This window comes from Lithobates pipiens, unplaced genomic scaffold, assembly GCF_037356315.1.
Source record: "Lithobates pipiens isolate NorthernLeopardFrog02 unplaced genomic scaffold, aLitPip1_a1.2 Scaffold_17, whole genome shotgun sequence".
Taxonomy (NCBI): domain Eukaryota; kingdom Metazoa; phylum Chordata; class Amphibia; order Anura; family Ranidae; genus Lithobates; species Lithobates pipiens.
This window is the reverse complement of record NW_027507755.1, coordinates 14633752-14651167: the sequence shown is the minus strand read 5'-3', so window position 1 is coordinate 14651167 and position 17416 is coordinate 14633752. Positions and strand designations below refer to the sequence as shown.

General features: G+C 43.2%; 1 protein-coding gene across 2 annotated transcripts in view; it reads left to right on the top strand.

Annotated features, from left to right (window-relative positions):
* LOC143986593 (N-acetylated-alpha-linked acidic dipeptidase 2-like) overlaps positions 1-17416 on the top strand; it is a 143939-nt gene that overhangs the window by 45697 nt on the left and 80826 nt on the right. For both annotated transcript variants that reach the window (XM_077485002.1, XM_077485003.1), the window contains one exon: positions 10980-11091. In XM_077485002.1, coding sequence (XP_077341128.1) covers positions 10980-11091 — 112 coding nt within the window. The remainder of the gene's footprint in view (positions 1-10979; positions 11092-17416) is intronic.

The window sequence follows — 17416 nt, the reverse complement described above, 5'->3', positions numbered from 1 at the left end:
GTGACAAACCCATTACAGCTATGCATCCTGCTCCACTTCCAGACAGTTCACAGCAGCCATCAACATTGAACCCTGCACCAACTCATAGCAGGGAGAAACAAAGCCATGCTCCAGCCACTAAAATTGTTTCTTCTTCATGTACTGAAGTCTGTGGAGAAGGATTAAGCCACACATGTTGTGCCAAGGTATGTCCAAGGGGTCAACTTGAGAAAGCTACCAGGATATATGCCATAATAGATGAGCAGAGCAACAGATCCCTGGTCAAGCCTAATTCTTTGAGATCTTTGGCATAAAGGGACATGCAACCCTATATAATCTCACAACCTGTTCTGGTTGTGTAGAAACCTCTGGCAGAAGGGCCGATGAGTTCATGGTCTCCCAAATCAAGGCAAAGAAGGACATGCCCTTGCCAGCATTAGTTGAGTGTGACCAAATGCCAGACAACAGGGAAGAAATTCCTACTCCAGAAGATGCATATCACTGTCCTCACTTTAGGCACCTGGTTTTTCGAGATTCCTCCAATGGGCATGGATGCTGAAATCTTAGTCTTGGTGGGAAGAGACATTCTCATAGTACATAAAGTATGCTAGTAGTGCAATGGATCTGACAACGCCCCATATGCACAAAAACTTGATCTAGGTTGGGTAATAGTGGGCGATGTATGCTTGAATAGAATGCGCACCCCATCTGAGATTAACTCCTTCAAGATGCATGTGCTAAGAAATGGGCGTGCATCTCACTTTAGACAATGCCATCATTATGAAGTAAAGGAAAAGCCTCTTGACATCATCCATGTATCTGATGTTACTCCCATCCCCTGCAATGACAACTTAGGTAGCACAGTGTTTTGTACAACACATGATGACAACAGAATAGCCTTGTTAGTTGAAGATAGGGAGTTAATCGCAATAAAGGACAGTGATTTGTTCAAAGATGAATCTAAGGCCGCGTACACACGCGCGGACTGTTCGCCCAACTTTGTCCGTCCAACAGTTTCGGCAAACAGTCCGCTCAAACTTAGCATGGACGGACATGGCCACACACGACGGACGAACAGTTTGCTGAAACCGTGCGCGATGACGTTTCGGCACGCACGACGGATCGAAAATTTCGACGTCCAATACACTGCAATGCAACCTTCCGACGTGGAAATCCTTTCTGAGCATGCGCGAGACTTAGTTGGCCGAACAAGCCTACACACGAGCGAACAGTCCGCTGAAACCTTGTTTCAGCGGACAGTTTTTCGGAATTTCCGTAAGACCTTGTTCGGCCAACTGTCCGCTGAAACTGTCCGCTGAAGCCCCACACACGAGCGGACTGTCCGCCCAAACACTGTTCAGCGGACAAGGTTGGGCGAACAGTCCGCCCGTGTGTACGCGGCCTAACAGTTGTGTTGCACCATTACCTCTTTGTGCTACAAGAGTCAGACTTCCAAATAATCGTGAACAAGCTTTATCCAGATTCAGCTCGCCTCAGCGAACATTAAAGAACAGGCCTGAAATTAAGGAATATTTCATTGCCTTTATGAAAAGGATCTTTGACCATGATCACACTGAGCCAGTTCCACATCTTCTTGAACATGACGAGTGCTGGTATCTGCCTTTCTTTGGAGTGTATCATCCACGAAGACCAAAGCAAATCTGGGTAGTGTTTGATTCCAGTTCCAACCATCAAGGTGTATCCATGAACGATGTTCTTCTTATGCCGCGTACACACGACTGGATTTTCCGGCGGAGTTCTGACGGAACTTCTGAACGAACGGAGATGCCCACTAAGTCCGTTCGAAAGTCCATTTGCTTTGAATGTGATGAAGTAAGACTGGACTAAAAAAGGAAGTTCAATAGCCAGTAGCCATCGTATTTGGTCCATCGGACCAGCATACAGACGAACGGTTTTCCCATTAGGAATTGAGTCCGTCGGACAGATTTGAAACATGTTCTATTTCTAGGTCCTTCTGATTTTTTTTTTTTTTTACAAAAAATTATCGCATTAGCCCACACACGATCGGATTGTCCTACTAACTGATTCCGTCGGACCTAGTCTGCCAGAAAGTCCGGTCGTGTGTACGCAGCATAACTGGTCCTAACCTAACCAACAACCATGTAGGAGTACTTATGAGGTTCAGAAGAGTCAGTTGCCATAACGGCTGACATTGAACAAATGTTCGATTGCTTAATAGTAAGAGAAGACCATAGGAACTTCCTAAGATTTCTGTGGCACCATGACAATGACATAAACAATGGAGTGATTGAATACTGCATGAAAGTACATGTATTTGGAAACAGTCCCTCATCTGCTGTTGCAATATATGGTTTGCGATGGACTGCTCTTGATGGTGAAAAGGAGTATGGTGCTGATGCTCGACACTTCGTTGAGAGAGACTTCTATGTTGATGGCAGACTCCAATCCTTACCCACAGATGAAGAAGCAATAGACCTGCTTCAAAGGACTCAAGGTATGCTTTCTGAGGCCAGCCTCAGACTTCATAAGATCGCCTCAAACAGTGCTACTGTGATGAAAGCCTTTCAGCCTGGCGATCATCCCACAGGATTTAAATCTGGGAATGGACATGCCTCCTGTTCCCCAGTGTTCCCTTGGGTCATTTTTGTTTGCCCACCTTTGCTGGGGTTGGGAGGGCTTGGTCTTCTATCAATATCTTCACTGCTATTTCGACCTCATTGAAAAACATTTACATTAAGGCGATCATATTGGGAGTTCCTTTGAGAGTAAAGTAAAATGCATATGATATATGTATACATTCATGCTTTTCATTTCTCTAACACGTTATTTTATTTTTTGAATAGAACTGTCCTTTGCTATTATATCTACCCCTGAGGAAGGAGACGTAGCTTCTCCGAAACGCATAGGGTGTTTAAGCCTTAGAGATTGCTGTACTGTATATATACAATTGATGAGTTTGTCTATGCATTCCTTGTTACATATATTTTATAACATTTATATTTAATAAACTGTTTTACATTCTATATAATTTTATACTTGTTTGTGCCTGAAAAGCCCACCACTAGGGGATCTCCAATCTTCGGTTCCTGTTCAGAGAATTCTTGGCTTACGGTGGAACTTATTTAAAGAGACCTTTTTTGGCTTTCAAGTCAGCTCTGTAGACAAGCCATTTTCCAAACATGGTGTTCTGTCGGTGGTGTACAGTCTATACCAGTGATTCTCAACCAGGGTTCCTCCAGAGGTTGCTAGGGGTTCCTTTAGCATTGGGCAGTTTCTGCCTCTCAGATAAGTTCCCACTGACACCATTGATCTTTCTTGATATCTGTAAGGAGGTAATTCTTCCCAATGACCACAAGTGTAAGGACCATTCTTCCCACTGACCATCACACTAATGTATCATGAGTTGTAGATTTCAAATTTTTAGCAGGGGTTTCCTGGGACCGGAGAACTATTTCAAGGGTTCCTCTGTGTTGAAAAGGTTGCTCTATACGATCCACTGGGATTTGTGACCAGGCAAATCCTTACTAAGACAGCTATCAGAGACTATTCCAGATTGGGATTCTCCGCTACCAACAGAAAAATATTAGATGAAATTGACATAACACGCTTCTACACATAGGCTTCCCTTGCAGCAAGTCAGAGAAAAGTGATTCACATCTTCTCAGATGCATCCATTGAGGCCATAACGGCTGTTGCCTACCTCCCAAGGTAAAAGACTCTCTCAATCCAAGCCCATGTAGGGTTTCTGTTTGGCAAAGCTAAGTTAGCACCTAAGCCTGAGCACACAATTCCCAGGCTTTAACTTTGTGGGACTGTACTAGCCATAGAAATTGCAGCTTTTATACTGCGTGAGCTAGACCTTCAAATCGATTACATCAAATTCTACACAGACAGAAAAGTTGTTTTGGGCTACATATACAATCAAACAAAACTCTTCTATGTCTGTCAGCAATCGCGTAGAAAGAATCAGAAAATCCTCAAGGCCTGAACAATTCCATCATGTTCCATCGGAACTTAATCCTGCAGATCAAAGTGTATTTACAAATTCTTCTTGGGTAACAGGACCTGAATTCCAGCTGGATCATAGAGAAGAAACTATATCTGAGGTACTCAGTCTTATAGATCCTGACAATGATCCAGAGATTTGGTCTGAAGTTCTCACCAGATCTGAACAAAGATTCATCTTGAGTTCTCACTGCTTTGAACGTTTCTCCAAGTGGACAAGGCTTGTACACACTATTGCAAGGTTAGTCCATATTGCTCACTGCTATCACACAAAGTTCAATGATTCTGAATGTCAAGGCTGGCACTTATTCCAAAAAACCCTTTCTGCAAAGGACATTGCTGAAATTGAACTGATCATAATACGCAGTGAACAACAGAATGTCTTTAGCACAGAAATGAAATAAATCCATGACCAGCAGGACAGTCCAAAAATCAGTCCGATTTCCAACCTGAATCCATTCATTGATAGCCATGGCATGCTAAGGGTTGGTGGACGTTTAAACAAGGCCAAGTTGGGAGAACAAGAACAAAATCCTCTTATCATACCTGGTCGTTGTCACCTTTCCACCTTGCTCATACGGCACTACCATGAAAGAGTTAAAGGGATTGTAAAGATAAAAATTTTATTTTTTAAAAATAACAAACATGTTATACTTCCCTCCACTGTGCAGCTCGTTTGGCACAGAGTGGCCCCGAACCTGCTCTTCTGGGGTCCCTTGGCGGCTGTCTCTGCTTCCTCCCTCAGATGCTTCTCACGTTCGTGCGAGCTCCCTCGCATGGTGAGAAGCATCTGCGGGCGCGCTCCCGTGATACAGCCGGCGGCTATAGCCGATCGCTGTATAACACGGCCCCGCCCACCCGCGGTCCGCGTCAGTGGATGGGATTGACAGCAGCGCGAGCCAATGGCTGCGCTGCTTTCCATCCATCCACTCCAGCCAATCAGCTGCCAGGCTGAACGGTGGAAAGGACTCGGGGGACGAGCGCGGGACTTTCGAGGGGTGAGGTAAGTAAAACGGGGGGGGGGGGGGGCGCCGGGACTGTCAGATGTTTTTTCACCTTAATGCATAGAATGTATTAAGGGGAAAAAACATTTACCTTTACAACCCCTTTAAGCACCAAGGTAGACATTTCAGAGGGTGCCATAAGAGCTGCAGGCCTTTGGATTGTTGGAGCAAAAAAGACAGATTTCAACTTTACTCCACAACTTCGTCCAATGCTGCAAACAGAGGGAAACATCAGCAGCAAATGTCAGATTTTCCAGCTGATAGATTACAGTAAGTACTGACCTACCTTTCACTCACGTTGGTCTAGATGTTTTTGGGCCATGGATGGTAACAGCAAGCAGAATCCGAGGTGGCCAAGCAAATCGCAAAAGATGTTCAGTGCTGTTCACCTGCATGAGTGTGCTTGCGGTACCCATCAAAGTTATAGAATCCATGGATGCTTTGAGTTTTATTAATGCTGTGAGGCGATTCCTTGCCATCAGAGTGCCAGTATAGTCATTAAGATTCCCCCTGAAGTAGATACAAATTCCCTGTATCGAATACGGGTTGGGGAGGGGACAGGAAGGCACAAGGAGCAGTCTACCTGCCATAGGAGGAAACGCACATCACCCCCATACCTTTCTGGTATCTAATCTTATTGGTTATTGCTGGCAATAGAGTGGTGCAGTGTGCACTAGACGCACTTTATAAATGTGAGTACCCTGTATTAGGGTTTGTTTGCTTGTGTTCATTAAATTGTTTAAACCTACTACACTATCAAGCACTTTTATTTTTGAATAAATGGAGGTATTTCACTGAGGAGCCCTGGATGCAGTTTTTCCCTTCTGAGCCCAGAGAAGGTTCTAATGCGTGTTTAGACTTGGCTTAATCGCTAAGTCGCAACCTCTAAGGTGAGCGTTCACTACCTAGGGGATCACTGGAGGGAGGACACCTGGGTACATTTGAACACCTACCAAGCTGTTTTGTGATTGCATGGACTACCCTGCGTAATGATTAGAAACACAGCAGAACACTCTGCACATGAGCACTTTATTACTTGCTATATATACATATATATATATTTTTTTTCCTCGCATATATTTTATGGACTTCTACAAACTTTATGAATTTTCCGAATCTATATGTTTTATTCACATGCTGTGCATTTGAGTTTCCACTCCCATATATGTGTGTGTGTGTGTGTGTGTGTGTGTATATATATGTATGTGTATATATATATATATATGTGTATGTATGACCCCGAAGGAGCTGCTGGTTTTATTTGGGCTTACGATACCTCCTTGTCCGCTTCTCCATCTAGGAGTTGGTGGTGTTGGCCCAAAGAATGTGGAAACTGACAGTGAATCTTCTTTTGGGTTATTTATTTAGAACAGAAACATAGTCTTTCAATAAAGGGTAGAGGGTTAGGAGTGAGTTCAGGTACTTGTATTGCAAAAAATGCAGAGAATCCATAGAATAGCAACCGTTTCACAACTGGATTTAACAGCCCCTGGATAGACCTCCTCTCACTAGGCCTAGCAGCCGGTAGGGTGCTCAACAAAGTCTCTGCCACAGACTTGTGATGTACACTTGAGCGTTACTGAAGGACGTAGATAAATTTAAAGAGCTATCATATGGTACGGTACCAGGTTCTCTCAGCCGATCCAGCGATACCGTATGAGTGTTGATCCAGATTGTGTCCTTCAACTAAGCCTCCAGGCTCCTTCAGAGAAGCCAGCCTTGCGCACGGCCTTCTCCTGAAGAGTCCTCCCCTGGGGTTCTTCAGTTGCTGGGCCTCTCCCTTCAGATGAGACGGCACCAGACCACCCTTGGATCAATAGGCCCCGAAATCCACTTGAGCCTGTCCCTGCAGTTGCGTTGCCTCGGGCCAGCCGGCCCCGAGACTCGGAATGCATGGTTCCGCACCCCAGGCCAGGAGGGCCATGGGGCTGGGTCAGGAGGACCACCAGAACCAAACAGACAGAAAATAAAAGATGGAACCCCGAACCACGTGGCGTCGGTACCTTAAATACCACCCCCCCAGAATGCACAGCAGGAGAACACTCCCACTGGGCTGGCTCTGAGAGAACAGTGGCATTAAATACTCCCAGCTAGACTCCACTCTTGCCGGCAGCATCAGTGACACCTGCGGTCAAGGAAAACCCAATGCAACCCAGCTGGACTGGTACTGAAACCAGAAATTTAGAGAAATAGCCCCAAAACCCAACTGTGGTTTCAGGCAAATTAACTTTAGAAAAGAACATATATGTGCATATTACATAGCACGGCACTTTTCAATTCATTCATTTTACAGTTTGTTCTGATTTTAGCTGCTGTTTCTTATATTGATCCTATTACCTTTTTACATATTTTTATATTTTTGATGAGATGATATTTACAGCGCAGCGTAGTATTTACTAATTTATGTTTGCACGCATTGTGAGACGTGTTTAACGCCAGCAGCTTTTTCTTTCTCTATACATTTAATGGGCATCTGATCAGTGGTGGCTCGCAGGATTCTTGGTGTTTTCTAGAAGTCATTAAGATCTGACTGTGGAACCAACTTTACTGGAGCTCAACTCTAAGCCAATCCTTGACTTTAACTGAAAAGGGCTGTACATGGACTTTCAATCCTCATTCTTCCCACATGGGTGGCTCATGGGGGGGAATGATAGGCATTACATGTAGGATACTGGACTCTATGTTAATGGACTTCAAATCCACAAGTTTTACTCATGAGAGTTTAACCACCTTTCTGGCAGGACTGTCTGCCATAATCAATTTAAGAGCACTTGTTCCAGTGTCTACAGATCCAGAGTCCCCAACCATCCTTACTCCAGCCACTCTTCTTACCAAGAAGCTTGGGTCTGTTCCCGTTCCACCTAGAGACTTTAAAGCAGGAAACTGTGAGCAATGGAAGCGAGTACAACACCTCGCCAACGGCTTCTGGAGTAGTTGGAAGATGGAGTATCTTTCTCTTCTGCAAGGATGCAGAAAATGGCAACATCTGAACCCTAAGCTCCAAGTTAGAGACCTTGATCTGCTCAAAGACCAGCAAGCCAAAAGAATTGAATAGCCCATGGGACTCATTGTAAACACCATCCCTAGTGATGATGATATGGTACGAAAGTTGCCAGTAAGGGAACTGTAAAGACTTTCCTCATACCCATCACAGAACTTGTTTTGCTCTTGCCTTTTGGATACTGAACTTGCTTACCTGGGTTTGTTGGATCCAGTTTCTACCACAAGAAGGATGTGCCTCAAATTTGAGTGACACTTCTTGATGTCTTTATTGCAGTTATTGTTGCATATATTTGCATGTTCTTTTTTGTCTTTCAGGTCTTCAAGACAACTGCAAATTGCACCATTGTTTGCATTGCATAACTACTGTTATAATGTAGCATAGTGGTAGTTACAATACAAGGCGGGAAGTGTGCTGTTACACGCATGTAAAATGTTATGCTTTGATGTTTTTTATTTTGGTTGTAGCCCTAGCCCTTTGTTTTATTAGATGTGTCCCCTCCCAAATTATGATGTAGTTCCTTTTTCCTGTTCCTTCACTGTCTTGGGAGAACAGAGATGGCCACTTCTGTATGGGCTGCATGCAATCTGCTGATCTCCTGGAACACATTACCATGTTTTGACCTGCAGATACATCTTTCAATCATCTGCCACATTTTGTTGTATGCTATACCTGCTGCTTGCAATAAAACCCATGCTTATGTGTCTGGTGAGTTCAAGCTATCTGATAAAGACTGTCCACTATGACTATATCTGCTTATACAGGCCAGGCATAGAGGTCTCTGCAAGGGATAAGTCACTATTGCAACATTTGGAGTCAGAATAAATGGTAATAATAACCTGGCAGGTGTTCTAATCCATCTCCACTCTATCCAAAAAAATATATTTTTTTTTTTGCCTTATGTTTTGTAGCTTGACCAAGCTACTGGTTAGCTCTGAGTGTATATTCAAAAAGTAGCACTGACACCTTGGCCCATTTACCATGGAAAGGCAAATGTTGTCTAAGGACAGAATAACAGGTGTATGAAAATTGTGACCCACCCTGTCCTAGTTGCATAATCCCATCCTTGGTGTCAGGAAGGTTCATGCTAATCCTATCCCATGGCTAAATATGTGAATTGTTGTCAAAACCTTGGGTGTACAAATGTTTAATACAACATTAAGTGTGGCAACGGATGGCGTTGAAAGCCCCACCCTGTGCAGGGATGGTTGTTCCAGTTTGATGTAGATGGTATCTTTCACACCTGTTGCGTACAAGTTGTCCTCCCTGTCAAATGTGCAACTCACTGTCCTTTTAAAATGTAAGTTCACTTTTACAAAAAATCTGTAAGGTGAACTTGCACTGGACCAACCCCCCCCCCCCCCAGTCCCGCTGTACAGGAGTTGCGCAATCCCGTGCTATAAGGCACTGGGACGTCGCTTTGACAAGTTCAGGGAATTTAAATCCTCCTGGTGTTCTCTCCTCTCCTCCAGTGCTGACAGGACAGGTTAGGCAGATTCTGATGGTCAGTGCCGTCCATGTAACAGTTCTGACCTATTAGAATACCTCCTATCAAATGCTGAGAGGTACACCTAGGAGATTAAGCCACAGGGTTTTCTAATGCCTGGACTGGTGAAGTGGCGACACTGTATGACAACAGATTTTCTGTAAAAGTGAACTTACACTTTAAATGTCCCCTTTTTCTAAGGGTTTAGGAAAACTGAGTCTTGACCTGTAGAATGTGTCGTCTTACTATATATTGAGCCATTCTTTTGTTGTGAGGTGCTTTGTCTCCCCAACATATTAGACGTACATTCGTTTTCGTCCGAATTTCGGGTATTTTTGTTATCGTTTTAACAAACGATAACGAACCGCGCAGAATCCGAAAACCGAAAGGTCAAAAAAAAAACCTTTTACTTTCCTTCGCGTTTTTCGTTGCGACAACAGTTCGATATAGATAGGAGATTAGACATGACGCTGACAATAGTGATCTGTGTCCATCGAACCTGTGGTCGAATGTGCCTAACCTTAGCTCTATTAGTCCAAGATTATTCTACATAGAGAGAAAAGATTCAACATAGAGAGAAAAGATTCAACATTATAGAGACAATAGCAAAAAAGGTCGAATGTGCCTAACCTAACTCTACTAGTCCAAGATGATTCGACAGAGAGAAAAGATTCAACGTGAAGATTCAACGAAGCAGTCGCTGCAAGCGGACATTTATAGTCAAACGCTCCGCCCATAGGCTATAAAAGAATTCTAATGTTGATTGACTGGTAATTATAATTATTACTAGTGTCATACAACATTAGAATTCTACTATAGCTTGTAGGGGGAACATTCGACCAGAAATGTACGATTGCGGCGTCGTAAAGTTTAGCTGTTCCGTCAAATCTTCCTAGAACATTTGACAGACCCCATAAGCTTTCAATGAGATTTGACCTTAATTATTTTGGATTTTCGGATGAATGTATTTTTTAACGAAACAAAATAAATAGAAATGAATTTCGGGAGTAACTAAATAAATTTATTTTTCAGACGAAAAGACAAAAATTCCGAAACAAAATATTTCAATGTGCACATGTCTACAACATATTCCTCACTACACTACACCTTCATATACCAAGTATCTTCACTTGTGTTTGGGTATTGGTTGTTTAGGATGTACCAGCTTATGTTGGTATATTGCCGTTCTTGAAAGACAAAGCCCAGTTGAATGTGAACTACTTCTAGATATATCATGACCTAGGCAAATGAGGCCCTTCAAGGATTGATCCCATCTCTTTTAGTATATAAGCCCTCATATATGTTAGATTAAAAGCTTCTGGATCATATTCTCTGCCATTACTAGGAAAAGTAAAAGGGTTCTTTGGCGGAATTTGATTATTTCAGCAGCTCCTCAATTCTTAAATGGTGTCTTGCATTTCCTCTAAGCTTGAAGTTCTTCTGTTCCTTTTTTTTTTTTTTTTTTTTAACTCCTTGGCAGAATATTTTCTTACATGACTCTTCTTTGCCTTTTTGCCCCCAGGCTGGCTCATCAAACCAGCAAAAGATCAGGAGGATGTCTGGCATTCCCGTGTAGATGTACGAAAGGAGCTTATATTGGAAATGAAGGCAGAAAACATAAAAATGTTTTTACAGTAAGCTATTTATTTTCTTTACATTCTGCACGCAAAGGGACAATAAATGCTGGGTGTAATCATGGCTTCATTATAGGGCTTGGATTGTGGCACCAGTGTAAATTTATGCCAAGCTTTAAACTCGCATATGAGACAAACATTTTGGCAAGAATTTGGGGTACAATTGCCCTTCCTCAAGTCATCATAGTATATCTAAGCACAAGGAATATATATATATATATATATATATATATATATATATATATGATTTTCTACAAATGGTATATATTTACCATTTGTAGAAAATCATATCTGACTGCATATTGAACTAGACAGGCCGTTTCTTAACACTGCATTACAACTATCAATGTGTTGTGCAAAGTGATGAGCCCAATTCACCCCTAGTACCTTCAGATCAGATAGTTTTTTTTTTTTTATGTGTGTTTTTAATTTATTTTCAGATTATGGGTTTGTTTTATGTCTGATGTATACAGTGCTGTGAAAGTATTAGCCCCCTTACTGATTTTGATTTATTTTTGAATATCTTTTTGCATATTTGTCACACTTAAATGATTAAGACCATCAAATTTTTTTAATATAACTCAAAGATAACTCGAGTAAATACAAAATGCAGATTTAAATGATCTTAGTTATTAAGGGGGAAAAAAGCTCTCAAAACCTGCCTGGCCCTGTGTAAAAATGCAAATGCCCCCTAAACCTAATAACTGGTTGTGCCACCCTTGGCGGCAACAATTGCAATCAAGTGTTTCTGATGAGGGGCAATGGGTCTTTCATATCGCCGTGGAGGAATTTTGGCCCACTCTTCTTTGCAGAATTGCTTTAACCACTTGCCGACCGCCTAACGCCGATGTACGTCGGCAGAATGGCACGGGCAGGCATAAGCACGTACATGTACGTGATTTGCCTCCCGCGGGTCGGGGGCCCGATCGGGCCCCCGCCCGGTGCCTGCGGCGGTCGGTTTTCGTTCGGGAGCGATCCCGGACGAGGGGACGGCCATTCATTCATGGCCACCCCCTCGCGATCGCTCCCGACGAATAGAAATCCCCGGTGACATCACTTCCTCTCCTGTAATGTAAACACAGGAGAGGAAGTGATGTATTCTCTCCTCCGTGTCGGTATTTTTCGTTCCGACACGGAGGAGAGCGGATCAGTGAGTTGCACCAACACATCCCACACACAGTAGAACATGCCAGGCACACTCACACCCCCCCTTTACCCCCCGATCACCCCCCCAATTACCCCTGCCCCCCAGTCACAGTGACACCAATGTCATTTTTTTTTTTTTTTTTTTTTTTTTTGCATTGGTGTCATTTGTGACTGTAATAACTGTTAGGGCAGTTAGAGTTAGCCCCCTTTAGTTCTAATGTACCCCCCTAACCCCCCCAATAAAGGTTTAACCCCGTGATCACCCCCCGTCGCCAGTGTCACTAAGGCTGGGTTCACATTGCAGCGGTTTATGAGAACGAATGTGATTCGCACCGCACTGCAGTGCAAATCACATCCGATCTCTGTGCGATTCGAGTTCAGCCATTCGCCGCACCCGCCGCACCCGCCACACCCGCCGCACCCGCCGCAAATTCGCACGGGACCCTTTTTTTGGCCCGCAGCAGAATCGGATCGCATGGGTGTTCACACCATGCGATCCGAGTTTGCAGATCGCACTGCGATATGCGAACTGATCTGGGGGTGTCAGTAACATTTCACTGACACTCCCAGCAGTTCGCATAGGGCAGTGTGAACTGCCGCCGGGAGGCATGCGATGCGGGAACCCGCCGCGGATTCGCGGCGTTTCCGCATCGCTCCAGTGTGAACCCAGCCTAATAAGCGATCATTTTTCTGATCGCCGTATTAGTGTCCCAGGTGACGCTAGTTAGGCAGGTAGGTATTTAGGTTCGCCGCAGCTTTTTATAGCGCCAGGGACCCCCATATACTACCGCATAAAGCCCCCTGATTGCCCCCTAGTTAACCCTTTCACCAGTGATCACCATATAACTGTTACAGGTGACGCTGGTTGGTTAGTTATTTTTTTATAGTTTCAGGGCACCCGCCATTTATTACCTAATAAAGGTTTAACCCCCTGATCACCCGGCGGGTGTCATTTGTGACTAATAACTGTTAGGGCAGTTAGGGTTAGCCCCCTTTAGTTCTAAGGTACCCCCCTAACCCCCCCAATAAAGGTTTAACCCCGTGATCACCCCCCGTCGCCAGTGTCACTAAGGCTGGGTTCAGATTGCAGCGGTTTGAGAACGGATGTGATTCGCACTGCAGTGCAAATCACATCCGATCTCTGTGCGATTCGAGTTCAGCCATTCGCCGCACCCGCCACACCCGCCGCACCCGCCGCAAATTCGCACGGGACCCTTTTTTTGGCCCGCAGCAGAATCGGATCGCATGGGTGTTCACACCATGCGATCCGAGTTTGCAGATCGCACTGCGATATGCGAACTGATCTGGGGGTGTCAGTAACATTTCACTGACACTCCCAGCAGTTCGCATAGGGCAGTGTGAACTGCCGCCGGGAGGCATGCGATGCGGGAACCCGCCGCGCATTCGTGGCGTTCCCGCATCGCTCCAGTGTGAACCCAGCCTAATAAGCGATCGTTTTTCTGATCGCTGTATTAGTGTCACAGGTGACGCTAGTTAGGCAAGTAGGTATTTAGGTTCGCCGCAGCTTTTTATAGCGCCAGGGACCCCCATATACTACCGCATAAAGCCCCCTGATTGCCCCCTAGTTAACCCTTTCACCAGTGATCACCATATAACTGTTACAGGTGACGCTGGTTGGTTAGTTATTTTTTTATAGTTTCAGGGCACCCGCCATTTATTACCTAGTCTCACTAGTGTACCCCTAAATTTAGGGGTGTCTACTTTCCAAAATGGGGTCATTTGGGGGGGGTTTGTGCCATCTTGGCATTTTATGGCCTTCAAAACTGTAACGCCCTTAGAAAGCCTGAAGGCGGTGCTTGGTTTTCGGGGCCCCGTACGCGGCTAGGCTCCCAAAAAGTCCCACATATGTGGTATCCCCGTACTCAGGAGAAGCAGCAGAATTTATTTTGGGGTGTCATTTCACATATGCCCATGGCATGCGTGAGCAATATATCATTTAGTGACAACTTTGTGAAAAAAAAAAAAAAAAAAAAAAAGTTTGTAATTTTCCCGCAACTTGTGGCAAAATATAAAATATTCCATGGACTCAACATGCCTCTCAGCAAATAGCTTGGGGTGTCTACTTTCTAAAATGGGGTCATTTGTGGGGGTTTTGTGCCATCTTGGCATTTTATGGCCTTCAAAACTGTAATAGGTAGTGAGGAGTGAAGTCAAATATTTACGCCCTTAGAAAGCCTGAAGGCGGTGCTTGGTTTTCGGGGCCCCGTACGCGGCTAGGCTCCCAAAAAGTCCCACATATGTGGTATCCCCGTACTCAGGAGAAGCAGCAGAATTTATTTTGGGGTGTCATTTCACATATGCCCATGGCATGTGTGAGCAATATATCATTTAGTGACAACTTTGTGAAAAAAAAAAAAAAAAAAAAAAGTTTGTAATTTTCCCGCAACTTGTGGCAAAATATAAAATATTCCATGAACTCAACATGCCTCTCAGCAAATAGCTTGGGGTGTCTACTTTCTAAAATGGGGTCATTTGTGGGGGTTTTGTGCCATCTTGGCATTTTATGGCCTTCAAAACTGTAATAGGTAGTGAGAAGTGAACTCAAAAATTTACGCCCTTAGAAAGCCTGAAGGCGGTGCTTGGTTTTCGGGGCCCCGTACGCGGCTAGGCTCCCAAAAAGTCCCACATATGTGGTATCCCCGTACTCAGGAGAAGCAGCAGAATTTATTTTGGGGTGTCATTTCACATACGCCCATAGCATGTGTGAGCAATATATCATTTAGTGACAACTTTGTGTAAAAAAAAAAAAAAAATTTTTTTTTTGTCATTATTCAATCGCTTGAGGCAAAAAAATAAAATATTCAATGGGCTCAACATGCCTCTTATCAATTTCCTTAGGGGGTCTACTTTCCAAAATGGGGTCATTTGGGGGGGTTTTGTACTGCCCTGCCATTTTAGCACCTCAAGAAATGAGATAGGCAGTCGTAAACTAAAAGCTGCGTAAATTCCAGAAAACGTACCTTAGTTTGTAGATGTGACAACTTTTGCGCAAACCAATAAATATACAATTATTGACTTTTTTTTTACCAAAGACATGTGGCTGAATACATTTTGGCCTAAATGTATGACTAAAATTGAGTTTATTGGATTTTTCTAATAACAAAAAGTAGAAAATATCATTTTTTTTCAAAATTTGCGGTCTTTTTACGTTTATATCGCAAAAAATAAAAATCGCAGAGGCAATCAAATACCATCAAAAGAAAGCTCTATTTGTGGGAAGAAAAGGACGCAAATTTTGTTTGGGTACAACATTGCATGACCGCGCAATTACCAGTTAAAGCAGCGCAGTGCCAAAGTGTAAAAAGACCTCTGGTCATTTACCAGCAAAATGGTCCGGTCTGAAAGTGGTTAATTCAGGCCTCCATTGGAGGGTTTTTCAGCATGAACCGCCTGTTTACTGTCCGTTGGAATTAAGTCCTTTGTATAGACCACTCCAAAACCTTCCTTTTTGTGTGTGCGGTGTGTTTTGTTTTTTTTGCCATTTAGAGGTGGACCTGCTGGCGTATTTTTCGGATCATTGTCCTGCTGCATAATCCAAGTACACTTGAGCTTCAGGTTACAAAGTCAGACATTCTCCTTTTCTGTTTTTCTGTTTTTCAGTTTTTTTTTTCTTTTCTCTGGTTTTCTGGTAGAGCGCAGAATTCATGGTTCCATCAATTATGGCAAGTCATCCAGATCCTGAAGCTGTAAAGAAGCCCCAGACTATCACACTACAACCACCATGTCTGACTGTTGGGCTGATGTTCTTTTTATGAAATGCTGTGTTGTACACCAGATGTAAGGAGATGCACACTTTCCAAAAAGTTCACCTTTTGTCTCATCAGTCCACAGAATATTTGCCCAGAAGTCTTGGGGATAAACAAGATGTTTGGCAAATGTGAAACGAGCCTTTGTGGTATTTTTTTGGTCAGCAGTAGCTTTGGCTTTGGAACTCTCCCATGGATGCCATTTTTGCCCGGTCTCTTTTATTGTTGAATCATAAACACTGATCTTAACTAAGGCAAGTGAGGCCTGCAGTTATTTAGATGTTGGTCTGGGTTCTTTTATGTCCTCCTGTATGAGTCATTGTTGTGCTCTTGCAATAGTTTTGGTAGGGCGACCACTCCTGGGAAGGTTCACCACTGTTACAAGTTTTTCTCCATTTGTGGATTATGGCTCTCACCATAGTTCGCTTTAGTCCCAAAGCCTTAGAAATGGCTTTGTAACCTTTCCAGACTGATACCTGTAGGTTACTTTTTCTCATCTGTTCTTGAATTTCTTTAGAATGTGGCATGATGTGTTGCTTCACTTTGTGAGACGTCTTCTATTTAAGTGATTTCTTGATTCAACAGTTCTGGCAGTAATCAGGCCTGGGTGTGACAAGTAAAATTTCAGTTTGGCGTTCCAAAAAATGTGGTTTATCACAGTTCATTCATGATTTAGCAAGGGAGGCAATCACTTTTTCACAAATTACCAGGCAGGTTTTGCCTTTAATAAATGAAATCCTCATTAAAAAAAAAACAACATTTTGTATTTGCTCTGTTTATCTGTGTGTAATATAAAAAAATTGTATTTGATCTGAATCATTTAAGTGTGAAAAATGTTTTGTGCCAAAAAATCAGGAAGGGGGAAAATACTTTTTCACAACACTGTACGATGTGGTATGGGAATATACAACATAAGTGGTTGAGATGCACATAGGTTGTCTTTTGAGCACATATTGATTACTACATTACAAAAAAGATTTTTAGAGCAAATGTGTTATGTTTTTTAGCAAAAGGAGTTATTAAAAATTGTTCTAAACCTAATCACTAGGCCACATTCACACCTGATATTTTTTGTGCATTCCTAGTAAAAATGTGCCAAAATGTGTATCGCACTTGCAGTGGCATTATTGATTCCCCCCTAAACTTATCTAGCATTTTGCAGCAACATGCATAGATCCCTGCCTGAAAAAGTGCAAAAGATACATTGGGGGTTATTTACGAAAGGCAAAGCCACTTTTCACTGAAAGTGCACTTGGAAGTGCAGTCGCTTTAAATCTAAGCACTTGTACACATGGTCGGACATTCCGACAACAAAATCCGTCGGATTTTGTCCGAAACTTGTGTTGCATACACACGGTCGGACAAAGTTGTCGGAAAATCCGATCGTACGTAACGTGATGACGTTATTTAGT